Consider the following 24,252-nt stretch of genomic DNA (forward strand, 5'->3'; position numbering starts at 1 on the left):
CCACTAACGCGTCTCCTGAATACTGAACAATCCAATACTTTTGGGAATGGCATGGGCCCATTCCCGCCTGTGTGACCTCATCTCCATCAGCGTGACCTTGCAATCACCATCTGTGCGAGGTCATGTTGCATGCAGGATCCCTGTATCCACTGGGACAAAAGGGCTGGGGGTCACACACAGACAAGACCAGAGCAGCACGCTCTTCAAAATGGTGTCCTCCATGCGTGAGACTGGATAACGTCACATCTGGTTTTACATTAGTGTCAGACGGGACAAACTGGACAAAAGCAGGACTGCTTCACTTAAAAGTGGACATATGGCCTGTCTACCCCATCCTCACTCTCCTTAACTCATGAGTAAAGCTTTTGTCCACAGAATAAATTAAAACTATTTTATTTACTTTATGCTTATGTGGGAGAATCACAGCTCTCCCCTCTCAGTTCTTTCTGGGCAGATCCTCAGCTGGTGTAAAATATACAACTCCATTTATTTCAATGGAGTTTGACAGTTTGCACTAGCTGAGGATCTGCCCCAATGTATTATTTACTTCTGTGAAAAAAAACCCCACTACTGACCTGTACAGGGGGGGAACAGGATTGGTGAGAGGTGGAAGTCAAAGTAGGAGGAGGAAAGGGTCAAGAGTTTCTCAATAAAAAAAGTTTTAGCATTTGACTGCCTGGTTTTTTTTTTTTTTTTTTTTTTTTTTAAACTTTTCATATTTAAAATGTGAATATTTACTCCATTTTGTATACCTACTACCACCTGAAGATGCTTCCCAATAACTCAGTAAAATGATTATCCCTGGTTAACCCAACAATTTGGCCTTCGGTCTCAGAATGCCTAAAACACAATAGCCTGCAGTCTTGGAGTTTATTCAGATCAGGAGTTAACGAACTCTTCCCTGAACTATGAATTTGCAATACAGTGTTTTTTAAAAAAAAGTATAGTTTTGAATATAACAGAAAATTAGAACTTGTATTTAATTGCATACAGAATTTAGAAGGTGATAGCTACACCAAAGTAACAAACCCCAAAGGGTCAATTCTATTAAGCTGGCCCACATTTACCACAGAAGCGCTCGTACGGATAAGAAGCATCATGGTGTGGCGTGATGAGGCACACAAGAAATGCACAGAGAGGTGGAGTGCCAGGCTCACAAAACACTGCACACTCAGATTTAAATTGTATGGGTTACTTTACTTGTTTGAATGTCATCCCCACCATGATCACTGAACCGTCGTTGTTTCTGATTGGTCGATATACTCCGCTGGACTTTCAGGTGAGCAGGAGACTGCATAGAGCTGTTGTTGAGGTCACTGCTGGGTCGAGACCTTTGACTCAGGTTACTACTGGACAGGGATTCACTTCCTTCAAACTACAAGCATAAGTAAGCATTTTAAATATTTTTGAAACGTAGACAAATTAACATTATCAGCACTACCACATCATTAAATAGTGAAGGATTCCTATATAAAGCATTTAATTTGGTCGTTAAGGCTTTTAAATTAAATAGGTTGGAATAGTCATCTCATGTCCATTAATTCTTGGTGTGGCTGAGGAAGTACTGCAGAAGAGTTTTATTCAGCCTCTTTCATCCTATAGTGCTCTTAGGAGGCCAAGAGAAGCCAAGCGTAGATGATGCTGATTTACAATTAAACAGGTTGCCCAGGATTCATCACTTTGCCCAGTGAATATTTCAAAAACCATTTTATTGGTAATGATTTTTTCTAACTGATGTCTGTTATTTCCATAAAACACTTAGAACGAGATCCAAAGCCCATTGAAGTCTACAGAAAGACTCTTGGGAACTTAACGGGTTTTGGATCAGGACCTCAGTAAGTCTCTTCACTTTGAGTAGTGGATTTCTCACCTCTCTCCAATTCCATAATTTTAACGTACACAATGGACAACAGTGAATAGAGCTAAATTTCCAAGTGCTGTGTAATTTTCCACATACACCATCACCACTGCCAATGGAACTCAATCCTAATAATTAATGCCACCACTGTTACATTCTTGGACCTCTCCTGAATACCATCAAATCACGTACAATGGCTAACTGTCTTGTAATGTGGAAAAATGGAGACAATTACATTTTATTTGTTCGTTAAAAACACACTTAATCCAGGTCTGCAAAGCAAGGGCAGAGCATAAATAAACTGTCACCCAACCCAAGCTAAACTAATTTCTGAAAGTCTTATGCAAGGTGAATATAAAATAAAAAAAACAAATATAGCATGTTCAGTACAACTAGATTTAGAACTCAAACTGGCAGATATAAATTAGATAAAACTTACTTCAGGTGGTTTTCTGCCTAGAAGCAGGTAAGTAGCCATGACTTCATCATACTTTTGCTTTACTAAAGACTCATGGATCTCCTCTCTTGAAAACCCCATAGTGACCATTATGTCTAAAAATAAAAAAATAAAAAGCATAGTTTATTCTTAGCAGGACAGGTGCCCTAGAGATTCTTGGCAATTTCTATACACTGAAAATTGAAAACATAAAATTAGAAGATAACTGATGATTCAAATGAATCTACATTGTATTTATTGTTCAGTAATGAACAGACTACAGCCCCATTGTTTTCATTGTTACTACTTTCTTGAAAACTTTGTGCCTATGCTATTTAAATGAATAAACTAAACCATACGTAACCTGGCAAACACAAAGTAGTTCTAGAAAGGGCACCGCGACTAAGTTAAAGTTTCTCTTTTAAATAAACAGCAAATACATTTTACTTTTGTAATAAACCAATTCCCTTTGTGGCACTTTCTATCAAATTGTTTTATTTGCAATAAAACATTTATCATCTATTTCCACATAATAGGAAAATCCTTACCTATTCTTTTGGTGTCATTAAAATCTGGTTCTGGCTCAGTATATGGCTTTAATTCTTCCTCGTCATGGCCAACATTCATCCACCGATCCTTCATAATTTGCTAGGAAATTAAACAAATCTCAGCTAAAGCATTACACTGTTTATTCAATTAGGGCTTTAAAGTAAATTGAAAGCCTCCCATTGATTTTAATGGGAATTGAATCAGCCCCTGTAAGCGCCGGTTTAGAAAACAAGATGTTTCAGCATCAACCAATACATATTTATGTGAACGACAACAAAACTGCTTGGCCAATTAACTAACCAGGAATAGGACCTTTATAAAAGGAGATCTTGTATCAGAGCTCAAAAGCTACCATTATCTGCATGGTGAAAAGCTGGACATAAGTTGCCCTTTTATGTAGTTACCATAATAATAAACCATAGTGATTGCTATTAGGAGAGACATTTAAGGAAATTTTTAGGAAATTATCTGAAACTTATAACTTGAGATGGAGCCCTGCTAGCTTAATAGGTTCTTTCTATCTCTATAATTTTGTACAAGGCTTTTCAAAGAAAAAAAATGAAACGATTATGCGCTGTCATTATCTCTTTAGAATATTCTATTACCGTACATCTTTACACACACTGGTTACACAGGCTGACTTGCATGTCATAGTTGTCTAAAGCAAAAAGGGTCAAGCAGCAGCATCTAAAAAAGGCTCAGTGGCTGCCTAACCCTGCTCAGGAGCAAAGACAGACTCCCTTCAGCGTGTGCAGCTGGAGCTGCACTAGTGTATCTCTGGTGACGTCAGATTGAGGTTTCCAGTTTAGACTCTGAGCATTATATTGTTTTCTGATGAGCTGTTTATTCTGACCTCCTCCCACTCTCTTCTTAACTCCTTGTGCCCTCAATACTCTTCTATACCCTTTGCTTTCCCATCTCTTCTTCCATGTCCTGGTCTTCTGAACTCCTTTGTTCCAATTCATTCATCCCTCCTTACTTTCTCCCTCACCCCTTAAAATATTTAACATGCATTAAAAAAATAAATAAATAAAAAACCAAAACCAAAAACAAAACAAAAACACCCCCCCTCCAAAAAATCAGATTAAAAAAAAAATCCTAACACAGTACATTTGCCAATCAGCAGTATGATTGGATGCTGAAACCCTGTCTCTGCCTCCCCTATTTGTCTCTCTCACACTCTCTGCTTGGACATTACCTAGTACAACGGGACCCTGAGTTTGGTTGAGACTTCTATGTGCTACTGCAAAACAAATCATTTATTCCAAAACAATTTTTATAACAACAATTTCTTTACATAATTTAAGAGCCTGTGTAGGAATGCCACTATGTTCCCAAATGACTGTTGTCCTTTGCAAGCTAGGACAATAAACACTGGCTATGACCATTCATCTTTTCCTGTGGGTTGTCTCTCTTTAAAACATATTCACAGTTCATCTCAAGAAAGAACTTTGCATTTAACTATTTCCATGCCATGCAACCATCTTTAATATTATAGATTGTATCTATACATTTTTGGGAGATTTCTTCCTGATACACCTTGCCATTCCTGAACAATTATTCAGAGGAAATCCCAAAACTCCACCAAATTTGCTCCTTAAACACATACTTACCTCCTGCTGAATAGCTAGAAACAATACTTATCCTTCAGCTACGATGACAGGTAGCAAAGCCTCTTTAGAGATCGACACAAATGCCGTTCACCAGGTTGCCAAAAGAGAGACGTGACCACTAATCTATCCTCCCCCCACAAACTCCAAAAATGTCACCTCCAGAAAACACTTCAGTTGAATCCCTCTAAGAGAGAAAGGCTCAATTTTCCTAGGATGTAACCTGGGTCTTGCACTACTACATGGCTGCCAAACTAAAGACCCATTTTTGTCTTAATGCTATTTATAGCACAGAGAACAAAATCTTAAAAACAGCTATTCAGATAAGTCAGTTCACTTATTAGCCAACTAATGTTTTGCTGACAGTAAGATCACCAGATATATGATTAAAATTCTGCCTCAGAAATAATCTTCGTAATTATTTTTGCTAATGGACACAAACTGCTGCTGTCTTCTGGCCACAGACTCAGCTGACAGTTGACTCTGATTATTTACAAGGAGTCTTATCACATGATGGTCGCTAGGACTATTACTATCCAACTGCAAGGTTCACAACAGACAGAAGATGCTGGAATGCTTCAGTTCATTAGTAGTATTCTCAGCAAATAGAGCAGGAATGCAAAACTATTTCTACAATGATATTTTTGGCAAGAGGAACCACCCTTCTGAGAAGCATCCCATTCCTCCCCTCTCCATCCCCACTAGATCTTCCAGCAACATGACTGGACCAACACCATTTTTGATGCAGTGCTATTAGTTTTGTCCCTCTCCTTGCTATTCAGTTCTATGGTTCAAAAACTTCTCTAATCTAGTTCTCCATATTTTAAAGATGAGTATGTTTTTAAGCTAAAATTCAATTTTGTCAATTAAGTACATTAATTTAGAGGTCTTATCTAGTTATTGTTCAATATCCAAAAGAGCCCACTTGCAGTAAAGCACTTTTAAAGCGTATGGAGATGATCTAGCCTCAGAAGGATCAGTATTACATTTGTAGGGAGTTCAGTCTGGCTTTTGGTCAGTTAATTGTACAGCAACAACTTTGGTCAGGATATTTTAAAATCGGATTATCAACCCAAACTATATTTCAACTGACTAGATGCTGTGCAATGCACTTTGCCTGAAGTCTTAGGGAAGGACTATCTAGTAATGTTCTGCCTTGGTTTGAGACTTGCTAGCCTCAATAGGGTGACCAGACCACAGGGATGAAATATCGTGACGCGGGGGGGTGGGGGGGTGTGTGGGGGGGGGGGCGGAGCAAAAAAAAAATGGCGGCGGAGCCAAAAAAAAAAAAAAAAAGAGTTTCGCAGGGGCGGGGGGGGCATTAGCAGGCCCCAGCCGCGCCGGGCGCACGTGCTGCCCACCCCAGGGCAAAAGCTGGCCCCGATGCAGAAGGGGCTAGGGATAAAGAGGGCAGGGGGGGGGGACAAGAAACAAAGTCCGGGGCTGGCCACGGCGCGGGCGTGCAAGGGGCCAGGGCTGGCACAGCCGAGCCACAGCAGCGGCCGGTCACCTGTGGGGCTCCAGGCTGGGCAACGGGCAGGAGCCAGGGCTTTTCCCAGCCCTTCAGAGCCTCCTGCCCCCCAGCCTGCCGTGGGCACATGCAGCGCGTCCCGCCGCCGGCAGGGAGCCCCACGCCTCTCCCGCTCGGCTGCGCTCCAGCGGCTCCTTCCAGGCGGGGCGAGCCGCTGGAGCGCAGCCAAGCAAGAGAGGCGCGGGGCTCCCTGTCAGCAGCGGGGAAGTTTATGGGGACCCCGGCTGGCCCCTCGCCCCTGTCCGCCGGCCTCCCTGCCTGGGACAAGTCTCGCCCCCGCAGCCTCTCTTCGCCGCGTGTCTCCGGCGGCCCACGCTGCCCACCCGGGCCAGAGCCAGCCCCGGCTGCTGCCTCCACAGCAGCGGCCGGTCTCCTGAGGGGCTCCCCGGGGCTCCAGGCTGGGCAACGGGCAGGAGCCAGGGCTTTTCCCAGCCCTGCAGAGCCTCCCGCTCCCCAGCCCGCCGTGGGCACATGCGGCGCGTCCCGCCGCCGGCATGGGAGCCCCGCGCCTCTCCCACTCGGCTGCGCTCCAGCGGCTCCTTCCCGGCGGGGCCGCGGCAACTTTCCCTTCCCCTCCCAGGCTCCTGGTAGTTGCCCGACCCTCCTCCTAACCTCCTCCCTCCATTGAGAGATCCAATGGGGGAAGGAGGGGGCGGAGTCGGGGTTGGGGGGGCGTGAGCGCCGGAGCAGAGGGTAAATTTCCTTCTTTGTCCCGCGTCCCGACCGAACATCGGTCGGGACGCGGGACAAAGAAGGAAATATCGGGACTGTCCCGATAAAATCGGGACGTCTGGTCACCCTAAGCCTCAAAAACATTCATTTTGTTATTCTTCGTAACTGTAAATCTGCCCTGTTGCAATTTCCCTGCTTCTCATTTCTTTTAGAGAACTTGAAATCTTGTCAATTTAAAGAAGTCCCAAGTAGTTTCTGGTATTGTACCTGCCCCTAAATCAGGGGTTTTCAGGACAATTTTTTTGGTGGCCTCCAAGTGCAGCCATCAACTCTTGCTGGTGGCCGCTCTCACACTTTTCCCTAAAATACCTGATTAGCTTTAGGAAAACCAAATACATATGCACATATACATGTCCAAATCATTGTAATTTATTTATTGCTAGCTAGTATGTCTGTTGTGAAAAATGGTATAAACAAACATACAAGTATACATACAAGTTTATGGTATAAACAAACATACTTTTCACAGCAGACTTACTCAGCCCTGGCAAGCCTGGGAACAAATTAAGCCCTGGATGCAGGGATGGGGGAGGCAGTGGGGGCCAGGGGAGACAGGAAGGCAGTGGGGGGCCAGAGCCCAAAGCCCCACAGCTGGAGCCCAGGGACGGAGCCTGAAGCCATGTGGCCAGAGCCTGCTGCCCCTCCACCCCAGGGCTGAAGCCCAAAGCCTGAGCCCCATCACCCCTGGGAAGGTGGGGAACTCACTGGCTGCCTGCTCCTCCAGCGTTGTGCCCAAGGTGTCTCCAGAGTGGAGCAGGGCACAACCCTTGCTGCTGGCCCCAGCATCCAGGAGCAACAGAGAGGGGGAGAGGGTTCTACTTTGCCCTCCCCACACCACACCACCCCCCATCACAGCCCAGGAGGCTAGGCTGCAAGAAAAGCCCCTGGTGGCCACATTTGAGAAACACTGCCCTATATATCCCAGCAACATTTGTGATTGTAAAACAACATTTTCCTACTTTTAAAATATGTTTCCCTGTTCGTATGGTTTATAATATTTACATAACACATACCAGCCCAAGGGCTAAGCCTACTGCTTAAGGCGCTGTTTCTTCAGTTCCAATTTTGTTGCTGTTGTTACTGGTAAACACCCTCTTGGGGGGGGGGGGGGGGGGGGGGGGGGGGGAGACAAAAAAAAACCAAAAAAGCACACACTGGATCTCTTACCAGAGCAGCATGAGAGTCATGCTAGTGCATGGCTCAGAAACAACAAATGACCAGTAACAAAAAAAGAGTGAAGCTGACTAAGCAAAATACTGTCAAAACACACAAACTAAAAAGAGAAAAATATTCTCAAATCTTTTCCAGTTCCAATAACCATATATATTAATTGTAACAGTAACAAGTGCAGCATTTTCTGATGGAAATGTGAATTTTAAGTTGATTTTGTCCCTATAGTTAACATGCTGAAGAGGACTAGAAGCAGCACTCAGGCAGGTATATAAACAATTTATTTCCAAGCTAAACTTTTCACCCCAAATAATACTTCATATCTCATTAATAAAATGCATTTTTGTGACGGTGCTCATCTTCAAATTAGAGGATGGATTCTTGCCCCATGTTTCATTTCAAGAGTGCCTCAGATTCTGTTTATTCACTCCCTTTTTGCAGATATTTGGCAGTAACCCATTTTCTACCCTAGAAAAGTCGGCTCCTGTATGGCTGCCATCAGCAACACTCTACAGGGACAATGATGGGTTTCAAAGAATAGGAGTATATGATTGTCATACTCAAACACTGAGGAGCCCAGTTATGCCTCCAGGGTTTCCAAGAATCTTTAATCTGAAGTGCTAGACCTGAATCTCTTTACAAGAAGAAACTTATAAATGGAAGGCTGGAAGAAGCCATTCATTCTGAAGTCAGTCTTTCAGCTTCTTGCAGTTACTAAGCTCTTATCAATGTATTCTCTAGGTAGGAATATAATGTAATTTATTACAATCAACCAATCAGAAAACGCCATTACCCAACTTCCATCCAACTGTTGAACACAGCAGTTATTCTGAAATGAAAAATACTTGTGCCAGAAAGCTCAAACTACTACACTGGAAAAAAAAAAAACTGCTTAAATAGGATGAATTCTCTGGAACACCACCCCCTGCTAGGAAAGCAAACACACAAAGATAAAATAAAGGTCACTAGTGACTAATGCACATTGTACCTCAAACATTTTATCATCCGTTGTACTTTTTATTTCAGATACGGGATGGGCATTATCAAATAATAAATCTTTCTTTGCCAGAGATCTCCAAAAGCAATATAAAACGGCAATTAGATTTGCGGTCTAAATCTATACATAAAAAAATATTTGGTGTAATATACTACATTATCTCCGGAGCCAATCAGCAAACATATGCTGTTACAGGAAACGGCATTTTACATTAAACTACTTGACTAAATTGTACATTTTGAAGCACCTTACAAAACTTAAATAACTGCTTAAAACCAGATTTCCCCACTCCTGGTAAATCTGGCATACATTTTTACAGACAAAACCGCATGACTCAAATCACTGAATTCTCATAAAATAGATTTTTAGCTGAAGGACAGGACAGAACTAGTAGTATTATTTCTTGGTTACCAAAAAATAAAATTATTAGTGCCCAGGAAATTAGGAGAGGAAACAAGATTAAGCAAAACTAGCTAACAACTATCAAGTTTACCATTGTAATGGCTTTCAATATTTGTGTTTATGATACCAGACAAATGAAAACTCATTTCCAATTATAGTCAGAGCTATTCATCTTGCCTCCACTCTCTAGGCAGTAGGCTGGCAATTTTAAATCATGGCAAGAACTCTTGGGGCATTGCTTCGCACTGCTTTTTGTTTTACCTCAACCAAAAAAATGTTCCCCAAAACAGCCATCTACAACCCCATTCTGCTTTCCACATTTTTTTGAACTAGCTCCATGTTTGACCATTTGCAAGAAGTCAAATGGAAGCAGTTTGCACTTTGTAATGCTCTTAAAGTGACAGTCCTTTGATCAGCCAAAAGTTAAGAAAGGGAAAAGACTCCACAGCCTTGCCTCATATTCAAACTGCACTGCCCTCTGCAATGCTTCCTGACAATCCTAGGAACTGCAGGCCTCTACAACAGAAATAAAGTGGGATCTCGCTTTCAGAAACAATGTCCTGTCTAGTTATTGGAATAAGTAGCTCATTCTTGCTGTGAAGATAATTTCAGAAAGAAATTACTTACTTCTAAGCTCCCTCGTTTGATTGGATTCAGTACCAATAGTTTTTTCAGTAGATTTTCACAGTCTGTGGACATATAGAATGGAATACGGTACTTCCCCCGTAATACTCGCTCCCTCAGTTCCTAGATAGAAAAGAAAATATATTCTTGATGCTGAAAAGTTAGCAAATTGAAATTGAGATGTCAAATTTCAACTGTACCTTTAAATTCTGACCATCGAATGGCAAGGAGCCACTGACTAGTGTGTAAAGAATAACTCCAAGACTCCATACATCCACCTCTGGGCCATCATATTTCTTTCCTTGAAAAAGTTCAGGAGCAGCATAGGGTGGGCTTCCACAAAAAGTGTCTAGTTTGTTACCAATTGTAAATTCATTACTAAAACCAAAATCTGCAATTTTAATGTTCATGTCTGCGTCAAGTAGAAGGTTTTCTGCCTAAGAGAAAAATATTGAAAGAAAAATGGCCAAATGTATACATCACAATAAAGATCAACATATAAGTGTGCATCGCTTGTTGAGAAGAAAAGTTACATTTTCCAAAATAGTGAGTTTGACATTAGAGAACAAAGGAAACAAAACCTGTGAATTCACTACTTAGAGTATTGCTATTTAAAATATCTGGAGTTCAATTTTGAGGTGCAAATAAAGTTAAATTCAAAGGATTTATTGTTCAGACAATAATTTACAGTGTATAAAGCTAGACAGCAGTTAAAACTAGTTGACTGTGGATTCAAAAGCAATCTAGTGCTTCTAAATTGAAAGCTTTGGCCTAGAAGACTTAACCGGTTTGCTTCCAAAGGATATAAATTGAGTCCCAGGCATTTTGCCATGTGTATGGGTAGGTGTGGGAAGAAAAGGGGTTGATTCTCATTGATTAGTAAAGCATGTTGATTTGCCATTAAATATAGCTTTTACACTAAACTTGGTACATTTTGTTAACTAGGAGGATACACTACATCTATATGCATTTATTTAAGCAGTTACATAGATTAAGATATTTATTCTTATTTTTACTTTTTTATTGGGTTAGAAAATAGTGAATGATCCATTTCTTATTTACTAGATGATTAATATTTACTTGTGATTTATGTTGTGATGTATTTGGATGAAAATTGGAATTCAATTAACTGCATGAAAACAGCATTATAATATTTTTTTTTTAATCAGTTAAATAGAACTACCTTAAACATGCCACATATGTAAGTAAAAAGGTTGATCAAAACAAGTTCTGCACGCAAAACTAACTGATTTATTAGACAAAGAAGGTTCCTTTAGTTAGTAAATGTAACTGTTTGTTTCTGGTCACCATGTCCTTCAAGATTTTTAGAACTAGAAGATCATCCTCTCACCCCTCATTTTTATTTAGAGACTGGAAGAGGAAAACAAGCTTTCCTTGTTTTTTCAACTTTCAGTCAGACTAGTCTTTGAACTATATTAGTTGGATAAACTGAAATGAAGAAAATAGTCCCTGCACCAGGAGAAGAGGTTACTGCTATCAAAAGCTGATTTGGCACTTCAAACAAAAGTTCTGGGTGCCTAGCCAGTGACTTCCACCATTTCAGTGGTTTGACTTTCTTTAAAAACTTCAGCAACAAATATGTATTGCTTAATTACTTAAAATTAATTATAGTAAGTTTAAGTCTTACTTCATTTTTAAACAGGTTTATTTTAAAAAAAGACAATTAAATATTTTTTTTATTTTAAAAAACTTCAGTTTTTTTCCACCCTCATTTAGGACTTTAAAACACAAGTGTCTGTTTGGAGAACAGATATTTCCTGATACTTTCTGTACTTTATTTCATCATCCTTTGCCAAAGTTTCCCCTCCTCCATCATTACTCAGCATGCTTTAATAGCAGCAGCAGCCAGGCAAATCTCAGAAACATTTACTTCAATAATGTGCTGTGTGTATTTACACAGGTGGAATACAGGATAGTTACTATAAAAGTTTTGTCAGCTTGAGTTTGTGACAGTCACATTACTCAGGAGTAGTGAAGCTACAATGAGTTATGCAGGTCAACACAAACAAGTGCTAAAGAAAATCTTCATACCACAGCATTCCCCCGTCTTTTGGATATGCCATGTGTTAAGGAGAAAACTGTTTTAAAAACCTGTAAAAGGTTCCCAAGCAGTTTTATTTTGACTATTTCTAGTATCCATCTCTCTGCAAAGCCAGGAGCCTTGGTTACCATGAGTACAACTGTATAAACCTCAGAAGGAGAGAAATTCAAAATTAATATAAACACACCTCTATAAATAATCAAAAATAGCAAACATCCAATGTCTCGTGACTTTGTGGAATTTGAAGTAAGTGCTGGGTCCCACTGGGAAGCCAGGAATCTCCTGCTTCCAAATGGCATAAAGTTCTCAAGTCTAACCCTGGAATAGCTCAAGACATTAGACTTTAAGGCTGTCACATTTTAATATCTACAGCCACTGTTACTATCCCAGCATTGAATCCTACCATACCAGGTGCAACTTTGGAGGAAATGGAAAGGCTGAGTGGAGGAGGAAATACTTCTCTGGAAGGCTGATTATTTAAATCAGCTCAGGGATTTGGAATGTTAGAATATGCCCTGGGCTTATTAGAGGGGAGAGGACAGGGACATTTATCAAAAATGTATGATAAGTACAATTAGCATGTCTCTAACTTCTCACATGGCAATCCTGTATGTGTGTATTATACCGTATACATATAGATGCATATAAAATATTTTGTCACATTCAAATTTAGCAAAGTTAAACTGCTAAAACAACAAATGGGTGAGATATGGTGAAGACAGCTGCAGAAATGCTAGTAATTTTTTGGTGAAATGGAATGTCTCAGACACAATGCAGGGTTACTCTTCAGTTAACTGAAACAGCACTAATTTCTGATAGTTGTATAGTTCCTTGTAATATACCAGCAGAAGTGAAAGTAAGCCGGTATGCCCCAGAGCCGGTACAGCATACTGGACTGGCTTCCCCAGGCGGCAATTTAAAGGGCCTGGGGTGCCCAGTAGTGGCTGGAGCCCCAGGTCCTTTAAATTGCTGCCAGAGCCCCCAGATAGCGGAGGTGGCCGGGACCCCTGGGGCTCCAGTGGTGATTTAAAGGGCCTGGGACTCCGCTGCAGTAGCCGTGGTTGGGAGCCCCTGGCCCTTTAAGTCACCGCAGGAGCCCCGCTGCTGCTACCCCAGGACTCCGGGAGCAGGGCTCAGGCAGCGACTTAAAGGGGCGGAAGCAGCGGCGGAGCCCTGGGCCCTTTAAATCACCGCCTGAGCCTCACTGCCGGAGCCCTGGGGTAGCAGCAACGGGGCTTGGGTAGCAATTTAAAGGGCCTGCGGCTCCGGCCGCTGCTACCCGCCCCTGGCAATTTAAAGGGCCTCTTGAGCCCCACTGCCAGAGCCCTTGGATAGCGGCGGCAGCCGGGACCCCCAGTGCTCCGTTGGCAATCTAAAGGGCCCGGGGCGCCGCTGCAGTAATGACGGCCAGAGCCCCTGGCTCTTTAAATGTCCCCCGAGCTCCAGGGCTCCCAGCCGCCTCTGCAGCTGGTAGCGCCGACAGTGATTTAAAGGGCCCAGGGCTCCCAGCCGCCACTACCGCAGCCCAAGGCCCTCTAAATCTCGATTTAAAGGGCTTGGGGCTCTAAAGGCCCCACCCCTTCCCGTTGAGGCCCCGCCCCCTGCTCAGGACTCCGGAGTACTGGTAAGTCCTTTAAGTTACTTTCACCCCTATGTGCCAGTTCTGGAAGTGTGATTTGCCTAATTACTGTATTGTTATTTCTCAATGAACCGGTTGTTGGATGTTTTTTCGCGTTAATCCCACCCCTTTGATTCATTCTCCAGGACTTCAGTATCGCTTGCCCTGAACCCCATGGAGTTCTTTTAAAAATCAAAGTGAACCAAGATTGGCCTACCTCATCATTCCTTCCAACTAGTCCAGCAAGGTTCTTGGCACACAATGCCTTTACATTATTCACACTGGGCGAATCCCTGACTCTCCCTTCTAATTTGTTTTGAAACCATTGAAAAAATAATACTGAGTTATCTTGGAGAAAAGAACCTTTGCTAACCTGTAGGAAGTAATTAGGTAGATTGAAGAAAGATGATGAAAAGCAGGAGTGGGGGAAGGAAATACACAAGGAAAGAAAAAATTCTTGCTTATGTTAGTTTTTAAAAACTATCTTTAAACAATTTGATAGACCATTTTTGTAACCTTAAACCTGGACACGTCAAACAATTTCATTATAACTTGAGGATGCTTCCTGTTAACTTTAACCAACATATCCTCGGCTATAAACAGTTCAGCCTTTGTTTGTTCACCTCAGGCTATAATCATTATACATTAAAAAGGAAATATCCTCAAGTTATAACAAACTCTTAAAACTTTCTCTTTATTGGTTAATCCTTTGCTGCTGCTTCTTTTAGTTTGGTTGGTTGGTTTTTGCGCAAGTAAGAGACACCCCTATAACCAATGACAAACACATTGCGGTCCTATACTGCAGCATACTGCCATCGTGACTATCTATGTTCACACATGTGGAGATGATGTGCAGCATATTTATTACCTAGCTCAAAGCTTCTCTTTCTTCCCCCTTCAACAGCTCTTGGTAAATATAGGAATAACTAGAGAGGAGGACATGTCTCAGGATGTTTTTTCTCTGGCTTATAAAGTTTCAATTCCCATGTCATGGAAGTACAGTACAATTTGGAATAGGAGTCAAGTTTCAGAAAAAACACATTCAAACTATAAATTAGTCATAAATTGTAGTCCAATATTACATCCAAGAGAAAGGATGATTCAGCTCTTTCTTAACACAGAGTTACCATCTGAAAAGCATGGTTGATTTACTCATACTGTAGCTGGATGCACCCTGAGGAACCTGTTTTGTAACAAAGGACTGTTATAGTCTGTTTTTCATTCCTCGGACTTTTTATGTTTCAGCAGAATCAGGTACTCCTAATAAAAAGCCAATATACTGCTATTTGCTTTATTCTGCTTAGTTCCACTATGCAAAGCAATAACATACTTTATGTAGCAGTTCAAAGCAAAGAAAAATTTCCGGAAATGCCTCAAGAAACCACGATACAGAAATACACTGATATTTGCTGTCCTTCTACTAGGCCAAAAACTGTAGTTTGTTGATCAACAATCAGAAAGGAAACGGATATAAAAGTATCATAAGACAAAAAGGGACATTAGAGAGAGATCAGATGCTTCGAGACCCTGGATCAAGACCTCCTCTCAAGCAGAAGTTTTGACATTTCTTGTGCGACATCGCTAACAGATCTGTAGACTGATTCCAATTGACAAAATAGTTCTTGAATGTGAAGTCCTTCACAGACTATTCAAGATTGCTTGCAGGTTTTCACCTAAGGTAATGGGAAAGCACATTCTATAGGCCTAGAGGGTGGAGCGCCACTAAAGTTATGTTGCAAGTATAAATTCCCAAAGACCTTAGCATTGCATGAGAATATCTTCAAAGATTAAGGCATCAGTCTTTGTATTCAACTCACATCCTTCAAAAGGCCAGTCTTCTCTGGTAACCTGTACCTCCTTAGGAACGCCAGACACTTGTAACTAGGATGACTGTCCATGTCAGCTGAGGTTGCCATAGACCTAGCTCCTACAGCCAAAGCATCAAGCTCTGCTTGGAGGGAAATGCATGTAACCTGCTGTACTTCAGTAATCAGCTATTTAAATTCCTCTCTGCAATCCTGCAGGATCTTGCCAGTGAATGCTGCAATATTTTCATAATTCAGAAAGTCATTTTGCCAACAGCAATTGATAGTTGGTGATTCTCATCTGCAAGCTTGCCGATGAGTATTTTTACATCCAAAAATATTAATGCATCTGACGAAGTGGGTATTCACTCACGAAAGCTCATGCTCCAATACGTCTGTTAGTCTATAAGGTGCCACAGGACTCTTTGCTGCTTTTACAGATCCAGACTAACATGGCTACCCCTCTGATACTTGATTAATTTTCTGGGCTCCTGTCCCAGGGGATAACTTTCAAAGGGCCCTTGTGTCCATCTTTTGTAGACTGCAGATACCATAAGGGATCCTAGAGTAGAATGTGAGTAAAGCAGCTCAAATCCAGAAGACAGGACCTGGTACCTATGCTCTGCACTTTTTCATGTAGGAACTTTCAAAGTTGGTGTTTGCCAGAGCAGTTTAGCAGGATTCAAAAGGCCGTCAATTAAAGGCATTCGTTAGACAACTTGGTATAGGAGCGTGCAGGATGTCCAGGAGCTTATGAGACCTCTCCTGGACCACTTCTACCAGTACCTCCAGCATGTTTGTCTCCATTCAGAGCAGTTCTTGGAAGGATTTGTAGTCATCAAGTTTGAGGAGGCTTATGGCAGAACCACCTTATCAGGAGATGGTACATTAAGATCCTCAGTCTGAAGCTCTACATCAGAGCCATGATCCAGATGCTCACCAATAATGAAGGTTCTTGAATAGTTTTGGGTGCTACTCTCTGTAACAGCAGAGATAGAGCTTTAGATCTGGTTATGATGCAAATGCTGCTCCCCTTGTAGACTGAAAACCCCATGTGTCCAGTACTACCAAAGGTGTTGGTAAGCATAAGGACCAGGGGAGCTGTGGTGGAGGACACCAGGAATTAGGATCCCTACGTCTTTTGGAGATAAGGTAACAATAACAAACCCTGGATTCTCTTTCAAAGATGTAAGTCATTGATAATGACCCTCGGGAATGAGAAGGCTCTTTGCTATCATCAGAAGCTGAGGGCTGCTGCTCCTGAAGTAGTGGAGCTGAAGCAAGATTCCTAGTAGGCACACTCTTGTCACCTGTTCTAGTCACTACCAGTCTGTGAAGTACTTGGTACCAGAGGGGACAAACCTTAGTATTAGCTAACAGTGGTTAGTTGGTACAGATGAGACAGATCTCCCAGTACCATACAATTCCTTGGTACTGAGAACTCAGGTGCCAAGAAGAGGTGAATCGATGACACTGGTACCAGGGTGGTTGATACCAAAGATGCCAATACTGTGTGCTTCAGTGCTGCACAAGTAGTACCTGGTGAAGTTTTTCAGTCTGAGGAGACCAATACTGGGGCTCAGTGACCGGAGTCCAAATGGGTCACAAAGGGACCTTGCAGACAAATGCAGAAGATTTATGCTTCTTAGAGCTAGTTTCCAGTATAGGAGAACTAGATCTCCTCCCTTTAACATCAGAATGCTCCTCTGCCCCTCTGTCATTAGAGGTGTTACCAGTTGAGAAGGAAGACTGTTCATATCAAAGGAGCAGGCTGATGAGGAGGTGACAGCAGATGACAACTGCTGCCCCAGGGATCCTGGGGTTTTAGGAGGGATACATGCATTTTTCCATTAAGAACATTTTTAGATATGCATCACTAGCTTTCTGCATCCTCATTGAGAATGATTTACAAATTGATCACCTGTCAATAACATGTCCTTCCCCAAACACGAAACACATTTGGTGTGTCCAAAGTTAAGACAGGTTTCAGAGTAGCAGCCGTGTTAGTCTGTATCCACAAAAAGTAGAACAGGAGTACTTGTGGCACCTTAGAGACTAACAAATTTATTAGAGCATAAGCTTTCGTGGACTACAGCCCACTTCTTCAGATGCATATGCATCCGAAGAAGTGGGCTGTAGTCCACGAAAGCTTATGCTCTAATAAATTTGTTAGTCTCTAAGGTGCCACAAGTACTCCTGTTCTACTTTTTCCAAAGTTAAGAGGCATTACTGCCTTGTTGGAGGGGCAATTCTGAAACCCTGGCAATTTCTGCTTCACCATAGCAGGCTGATGCTGTGCTGGGTAGATCCTGAGAAAAACAAGTTCCCTATAACAGGTACAGAAAATAAAGAGGGAGGACAAAAAGAGGAAAGACTACCCTAATCACCAACCTAACTATCCTCGCTGACAATAACTATTTACAAAGAGCAATAAAGGCTGCACAGTGAGTGAAAGCAGTCAGACACTGCAGGACTCCAACTCTGAATCACCAGATACTTATAGAGTGAAGAACAACAGATGAAAAACCCCACATTCCTTACAGATTTTTAAAAGACGTGGTCAGTTTAAGCATTTTACTATAAATTGTCTTAATCTTGAAACCATGATAGCTGGCAGCATTTATGAGTACAATAAATATGGATTAAAATGAGCTTTTTCATTTTCAATTTGCAGATATTTGTATATCATTAATAAGGTTACGATTCTGTCACAGGTATTTTGAGTAAAAATGCCTAGTGGGGGGGAAGGAGAGGAAGGAAGGGGAGGACAAGCAGAGCGCTGCTGGGGCTTGCAGCCACTCCTGCCCCGCCACTGCTCCTGCAGCAGGGGCTGACATACTGGCCAGCTGCTGCTTTGGCAGTCCTGAGGCTGCTAGTTACAGAGGTCCCGGAAAGTCTTCCATGACAGAATCCTTAATCATTAGCTATAATTTTTGGTCTTGTGGTTAAGGCACTAAACAGGGATTCTGGAGACCTAGGTTCTTTTCGTGTCTCTTTCACAGGCTTCCTTGTGATGTTGGGCAAGCCACTTAATTTCTATGTGCCTCGCTTTCCCAAGTATGGAATGAAGACAACAGTACTTCCCACCTCTGTTATGAAGCTAAAGTCATTAATGTGTTTGAAGCATTCATACTACAGCAATGGCAGCAACATGGAAAGAGAGGTAGATGAACCTGCCCTAATACTGTCAATTAGTTACGTTTAAAAAAAAGCAGCACCCTACCTTGAGGTCACGATGAACAATGCACTTTTGATGACAGTATTGCACAGCAGATACAATCTGAAACACCAACATTTTCGATAAGAATTAATTTGAATCCCTATATAATTAGGGTTTTTCATAGCTTATACTTAATTTTGCCTCCTAGTATGCATTAGTGGAGAATGAAGTATTTTTACATACAGGGAGTGCAAAAATCCTTAAAGTAATTGATGTTCTCTTGGGTGTTTGTGCATCCCCAGTGCCGGAGATCGGGACTTTTTTTGATAAGCAGCGTTTACCAGCCTGAGTCTGTGCTCCAGCACCTTCATGCCCCTCTTCAAGGTTATAAAAAGAGTTATAACGATGGAGTCTTCTACCCCCTCTGATGTTTTTGGAGCTACAGCCTTTGCCAAAGGAGTAGAAGAGACAGAACTTTAGTACACAGAAACACCCAGAGCTCTTTTTAGTAGAGAAGGAGGTCTGCTCACAAAGAGAAGGATCCTGGGAGCCCAGATCTGAGGCTGGCCTCAAGCATTTATGGAAAAAGTACATTTTCAGTCTGGCCTCTCTGAACTTTCGTATTCACTTTGAAAACGAACAGCAAATTGAGCATTTGCTAAATATATGCCCTCCCCCTAAGCAAAATAAACATTCAGTAGTAGGATAGCAATACCACATAAAGGGCAATATTTGAAACCAGGTGATTTTGGCTTAGCAACGGAGACTGAGAACCCAGTACTAGGCAGCCAAGAAATTAAGAACAAAGTTACCCAAATGAAACTTATACTAAATATAATTCCTAAATTATACATAAATATTTACTAACTAATCCTATGCAAAACACAAACAAAATGGACAGCGCTAGTCATTTCATCTCAGCCTACGCTGCAGTTAGAAGTTACTGACAGGTGGCTGGCCCACATTGAACCTTTTCTACCCTCAGGCAGGGGTTGCACAAGTGCTGTGAGCTGCAAGCACAAGCCAACAAGTTCTGCTAGTCCAAAAAGGTCCAAATCTCCTGTGTTGGGGGCGCACAAACACCCTAAAATGGAATACTTAAAGACAATCATTCAAAGAAGAAATATCCATTTAAAAACTTTTCCACTATGTTGTTATTTTAGTAAACGATATGTCATAACTTTTATATCCTATGTTATTCAGCTACCACATTATAAATTACTAATTTGTTGACATTAATCTTTTAACCCAGAGGACACACTCCATAAAACGGTAAAAGGTATTTTTATGTTATTTATCCTTCTAGGGTTAAGCATCCAAAACTTCAGGGCAAAAGATTTCATTACAGAACACAGTCCTCAAAGTAACAGAAATTATCAACATACGAAGGGAATCACTTTAAATTAATTTAGCCCATTGAATGTGGCATCATTCTAGTCGAATTACTTTATTCAATACAGTACTAGCAAATGCTGTTTGAATGACTGTATATCACAGATGGATGTAATGAAGATTTTTAAAATTTTAATAAATATAGACAATCCCCCTTTCAGACTCTCTCCTCATACACTCTCCTGTTACTCAAATGACTGAATGGACTTCGCTCAGTTTCCCAAAAATATTACTTCTAGAAAGAGAGAAAGCATATAGTTTCAGCCCAAATGGAGAATTTTAGAGGAAGTTGTGAACATGTGACAAAAAATAACTAAGTTTAATTTTCTCTATTACAGAAACTATAATGAAATGAAGAGATTGGTATGAGGAGACTTCAACAAGTAAGTTAATTTGGTATTAAGTTAGATTCTTTATATGGTTATTTTGCATCTTAATTTTGAAAAAATGAAACACCAAGTTATATAAATAGCTTATTATATCTAAATAAACAAAAGTGCACAAGTAAAACCTTCCCCTAATCCTCTTGACAGTAACCATACATGAAGATTAGTACTCGGGAAAGAAGTGAGGATGTTAGAGTATTTTAAAGTGTACCCCTAATAAAATACATGATATATTATAAATGAGTAAACTAAATGTTTATATAGCCATATAACAACCTCACTGAAGAACATCTGTTTATTTCAGGAGACTCAAAGAGTTAATAAAATCTGAAGTGAGTCATAGTGAAAGAAATTTGGTTTCTCAAGAATATCTTTAACAAGAGCTTAAACAGTCTGTTTCTATTTTTAAATTATGCTCAGGATCTAGGTATTTTCCTCTTGAGGGATTTTTCCATTCTAGCTTTAATACATATATCACTACAACTATGAACTTTTACATTTTAAAAAAAAATGTGCAAATATTTTTGAGTTCAAGTTCATTAAAAATACTGTAAACAGAAACAATTTCATACCTGCCTAAATTTTGCACGTGCCTCCTTTTCTTTCATTCTTCCATGTGCAACTAAGTAATCAAACACCTCTCCTGAACCAAAAAAAGATGAAGCATAAGTTATCTTGCTCAGGTTTTATTATTTATACCAGACTATCAAGAAGAAAAACACCCATATACTATGAATTTGGGCCAGATGCTCAGATAGTGTTAACAGTTGTAGTTCTATCAACTTCAATAGAGGATCTGATCCTCTGTGTACAAAAAAACTCAACATATATATGTGTAAAAATCCACCCACGCAAGTTACCGACTGGACTTATCAAGGAAAAACACTGTCTGCACGTTTCAGAAAACTAACTAGTCTGTTTATTAAAACCATTTCAAATATGCCCACAGTCTTGAGGAGGAGAGAGGGGGAAGCAGTCAGGAAAGATTCCTTTTTACTGCTTGTATTTGTGTTCACTGTTCAGACCTACAAGAACAGATTCCTTCCTAGTAAGACTTCAGTTTTTTAAAATTCTTATATTAAAACGAGCATTAAATGAAAGACCAATTTAAAGTGCAGTTAGGGTAATAAAGAATAACTATGTAAAAGGGATAAGGCTCTAGGTGTAAGGGGTGGCACCTTCTTAGACACCAGATTTGCACTGCATGTCTTCACATCAGTTTTATTTTGTGAGAAATTTAAGACCAAAAAGCTCTTCACCAAATGGCTCTCAGATTCTCATTGCTAGTGGTCTCTCTCTTCCATGGTATATGACAAACAGCCATCTCCAGTTGGTGGAAGCTCCACTCCCTTCCAAACAGCCATTTCCCCATCTAAATGAGTACCAATTGTGTTCCCACAATTCACCTGGCTTTCTTTTCAATCTGCCTGGCCAGCTGTCCCATGTTCTTATCCCCAACTCCCAGACCTTCTTGCCTCTGTTGCACTGCTCTGACACAAGGTCAAGATGAGAGGCAGGTGCTCTCTCTATTGCTGATGTAAGTATAAGGATGAGAGATGCACAAGGCCTGAGCCTCTGCTAGAAAAAGTCAGATTATCTCCTGGTATATCATCAAAATCAACAACTACACAAACATTTGTAAAGTAAAGTAATCTACTGTGCATAACACTGTTAATCGACAGCAGAACTGTACCTTAAAGTTCTGGTTAGGGACTCCATGAGGCAGACAGCCAACATGCAATACAAAAGACATAACACAACTCCAGATGTCAAGATTGGTTTCAGTTGCGCATCTGTGCATGAAGATTTACTTTCCACTTTTCAGTTTAACTACTTACCCCCACTGGCATATTCCATTACCAAATACAGTGTCTTTTCTGTTTCAATAACTTCAAATAATTTTACTGAAAGAAAAAGGAATGAAAGATTGCATCAAGCAGCAAAAATTCATCAAAATTTTAAAAATACAGCCCAAACACTTATTCTTTAAATTAATATAATTTATTAACCAGTGATACCATCAAGTCAGAAGATTTAAACAGTTTTGAAAAAAGGAGAAGTAAGTTGTAAGAACATCATAGCTATATAAAATCTTCTACAACTTTCTCAGGAGTATTTCACAAACACTATACAAAAATGAAATTTATGCTGAAATTAGTGTTTAGTTCCACACAGAAATTCTTACCAAAAAACATACAAAAATCCCAAGTAAATTACTTCTCTATTACAAACGCTCCAGGTTAGAGAAACTATGGAGTTTTGATCAACTTAAAAAGACACAAAGTTTAGGTGCCAAACTGAGCAGATATTCTAACTGTTACAATCTGAAAGGCTTTCCCAATCAGAATATAACACTAATAAAACTACTACTGTCACAGGTGGGACGGAGGGGGACCAGTAGGAGCTCAGAATGCTGGAAATGCAACACACTCAGCTCTAAGAATGGAAACGAGGGAGTACCTAGAATGTAATAACTTGTATACCTTGTATGCAACAAGCCCTCTGGCCGATTCAGGAACATTAACTGTCTCTGGAACAAGACTGTCCAGCCCTCCTCAGCCAGAAGAATTGTCATCACAAAGTAGGGCTCTGAAGGTGGGGGGAACTAAAGCAGAAAGGGAAAATTACATACTTTGTAACTTGGTTTCTCTGAAGATAGCACTTTGCAGGTTTCTCGGTCCTAGGTCCTAGTTTCTTAGTGAGAGTGGCAGAACTCATTAGCTCTAAGGTTTCTTAACCCATTTGAGCAACAGTAAGAGTACGAGCCAGATCCCCTATTGGCCAGCAGACACCACCTCCTTGCTGAGCGTTAGCCATTTCCGCTGATTGAGCAAGTTATCCTCTACGAGCCAAATTTCTGCTTGCCTTACTCATGCAAGTAGTTCCACTGAAGTAAACAGGACAAGAGCAGGATTTGGCTCTGAGTGTACACTATTCATCCATCTTAAAGATTTTATGGGTAAATAAAAACAAATATCTAAAATATATTTAAACAAAATAGATAAGAGTAGATTAAAGTCACCAGAAAAACAAATCCAATTCCTACCTATACTGGGATGATTCAATATCTTCATTATTCGTACTTCTCGAAATAACTGTTAAGAAAAAACAAAACAGCTTTATTCAAACTGTGTTTACTAGGGAAGAGCTACTTCAGACACGCTGCTTTATACGGGGAATGGAAGGTGAAAGGCAATTTAAGACGATATTAACATAGCCTTTTATGTTATAATCCAGTACTAGACACAATTATATTATTCACTGTACTAGATAGACATCAAACTCATTTTGTGGACAGCACTGTATTACATTTTTATTATAACATTTGGCTGGGTCTAAAAACCTAGGGCCATTTACTACCTTCAATGCACAACAAAACTGCACTTGTTTCAAAACAAGGTATGCAAAAAGATATGTAGGCTCTTGTATAGTAACAGCTTTTAGAGTTTCCATTGGCTTGAAACAACAAAGGGCATTTGCAGGACCTATTGCTATTTCTGCCCTTTTGTTTATTTGGCCATTTGCATATGCAATTAATTACCCAGTCTGTGTACATAACTCCGTGTGTGTGTGCGCGACTTTGTGTTTCTGGTGTTGGGAAAAAAAACTGGACTGTGAAGTATAATTAGGCTTCAGGGGTAACAACACGAAGATGAATGGAGTCAATTCTCACATACCAGAGCTGAACAATACCTACATCACGTCACATCTGAAAGGGTATACATCCATAAGGGCTACACAAATTTTTTAGTTTTAAGAACATAGAAAGTGTGCCAGGCGTGCAACGGCAGTAACAACTCCAATGATTCTCCCCCCTCCCCTCCTTTACTGAAATTGAGAGATGTCGTGAAAGTCTCAGCTTTTATTTAACAAAAATTCTAGCACTCATGGTTGCAGAGAAAACCTTGAAAAGGTGAAGT

At 40.7% G+C, this 24,252-nt stretch overlaps 1 protein-coding gene across 12 annotated transcripts in view; it reads right to left on the reverse strand.

Annotated features, from left to right (window-relative positions):
• MARK1 (microtubule affinity regulating kinase 1) overlaps nt 1-24,252 on the reverse strand; it is a 112,551-nt gene that overhangs the window by 23,710 nt on the left and 64,589 nt on the right. For 4 of the 12 annotated variants that reach the window (XM_005306938.4, XM_005306936.4, XM_065589408.1 and 1 more), the window contains exons 4-12: nt 23,379-23,427; nt 22,171-22,236; nt 20,905-20,975; nt 18,618-18,674; nt 10,110-10,346; nt 9,913-10,032; nt 2,843-2,942; nt 2,298-2,410; nt 1,222-1,375 (exon numbers count right to left, since the gene is read on the reverse strand). In XM_005306938.4, the coding sequence (XP_005306995.2) occupies nt 1,222-1,375; nt 2,298-2,410; nt 2,843-2,942; nt 9,913-10,032; nt 10,110-10,346; nt 18,618-18,674; nt 20,905-20,975; nt 22,171-22,236; nt 23,379-23,427 (967 nt within the window). Of the gene's footprint in view, nt 1-1,200; nt 1,376-2,297; nt 2,411-2,842; nt 2,943-9,912; nt 10,033-10,109; nt 10,347-18,617; nt 18,675-20,904; nt 20,976-22,025; nt 22,237-23,378; nt 23,428-24,252 lie in introns of those variants that run through there. The other 8 variants (XM_065589407.1, XM_065589405.1, XM_008179061.4 and 5 more) reach the window with 5 other exon arrangements.

The sequence above is a fragment of the Chrysemys picta genome, chromosome 3 (assembly GCF_011386835.1).
Source record: "Chrysemys picta bellii isolate R12L10 chromosome 3, ASM1138683v2, whole genome shotgun sequence".
Lineage (NCBI taxonomy): Eukaryota > Metazoa > Chordata > Testudines > Emydidae > Chrysemys > Chrysemys picta.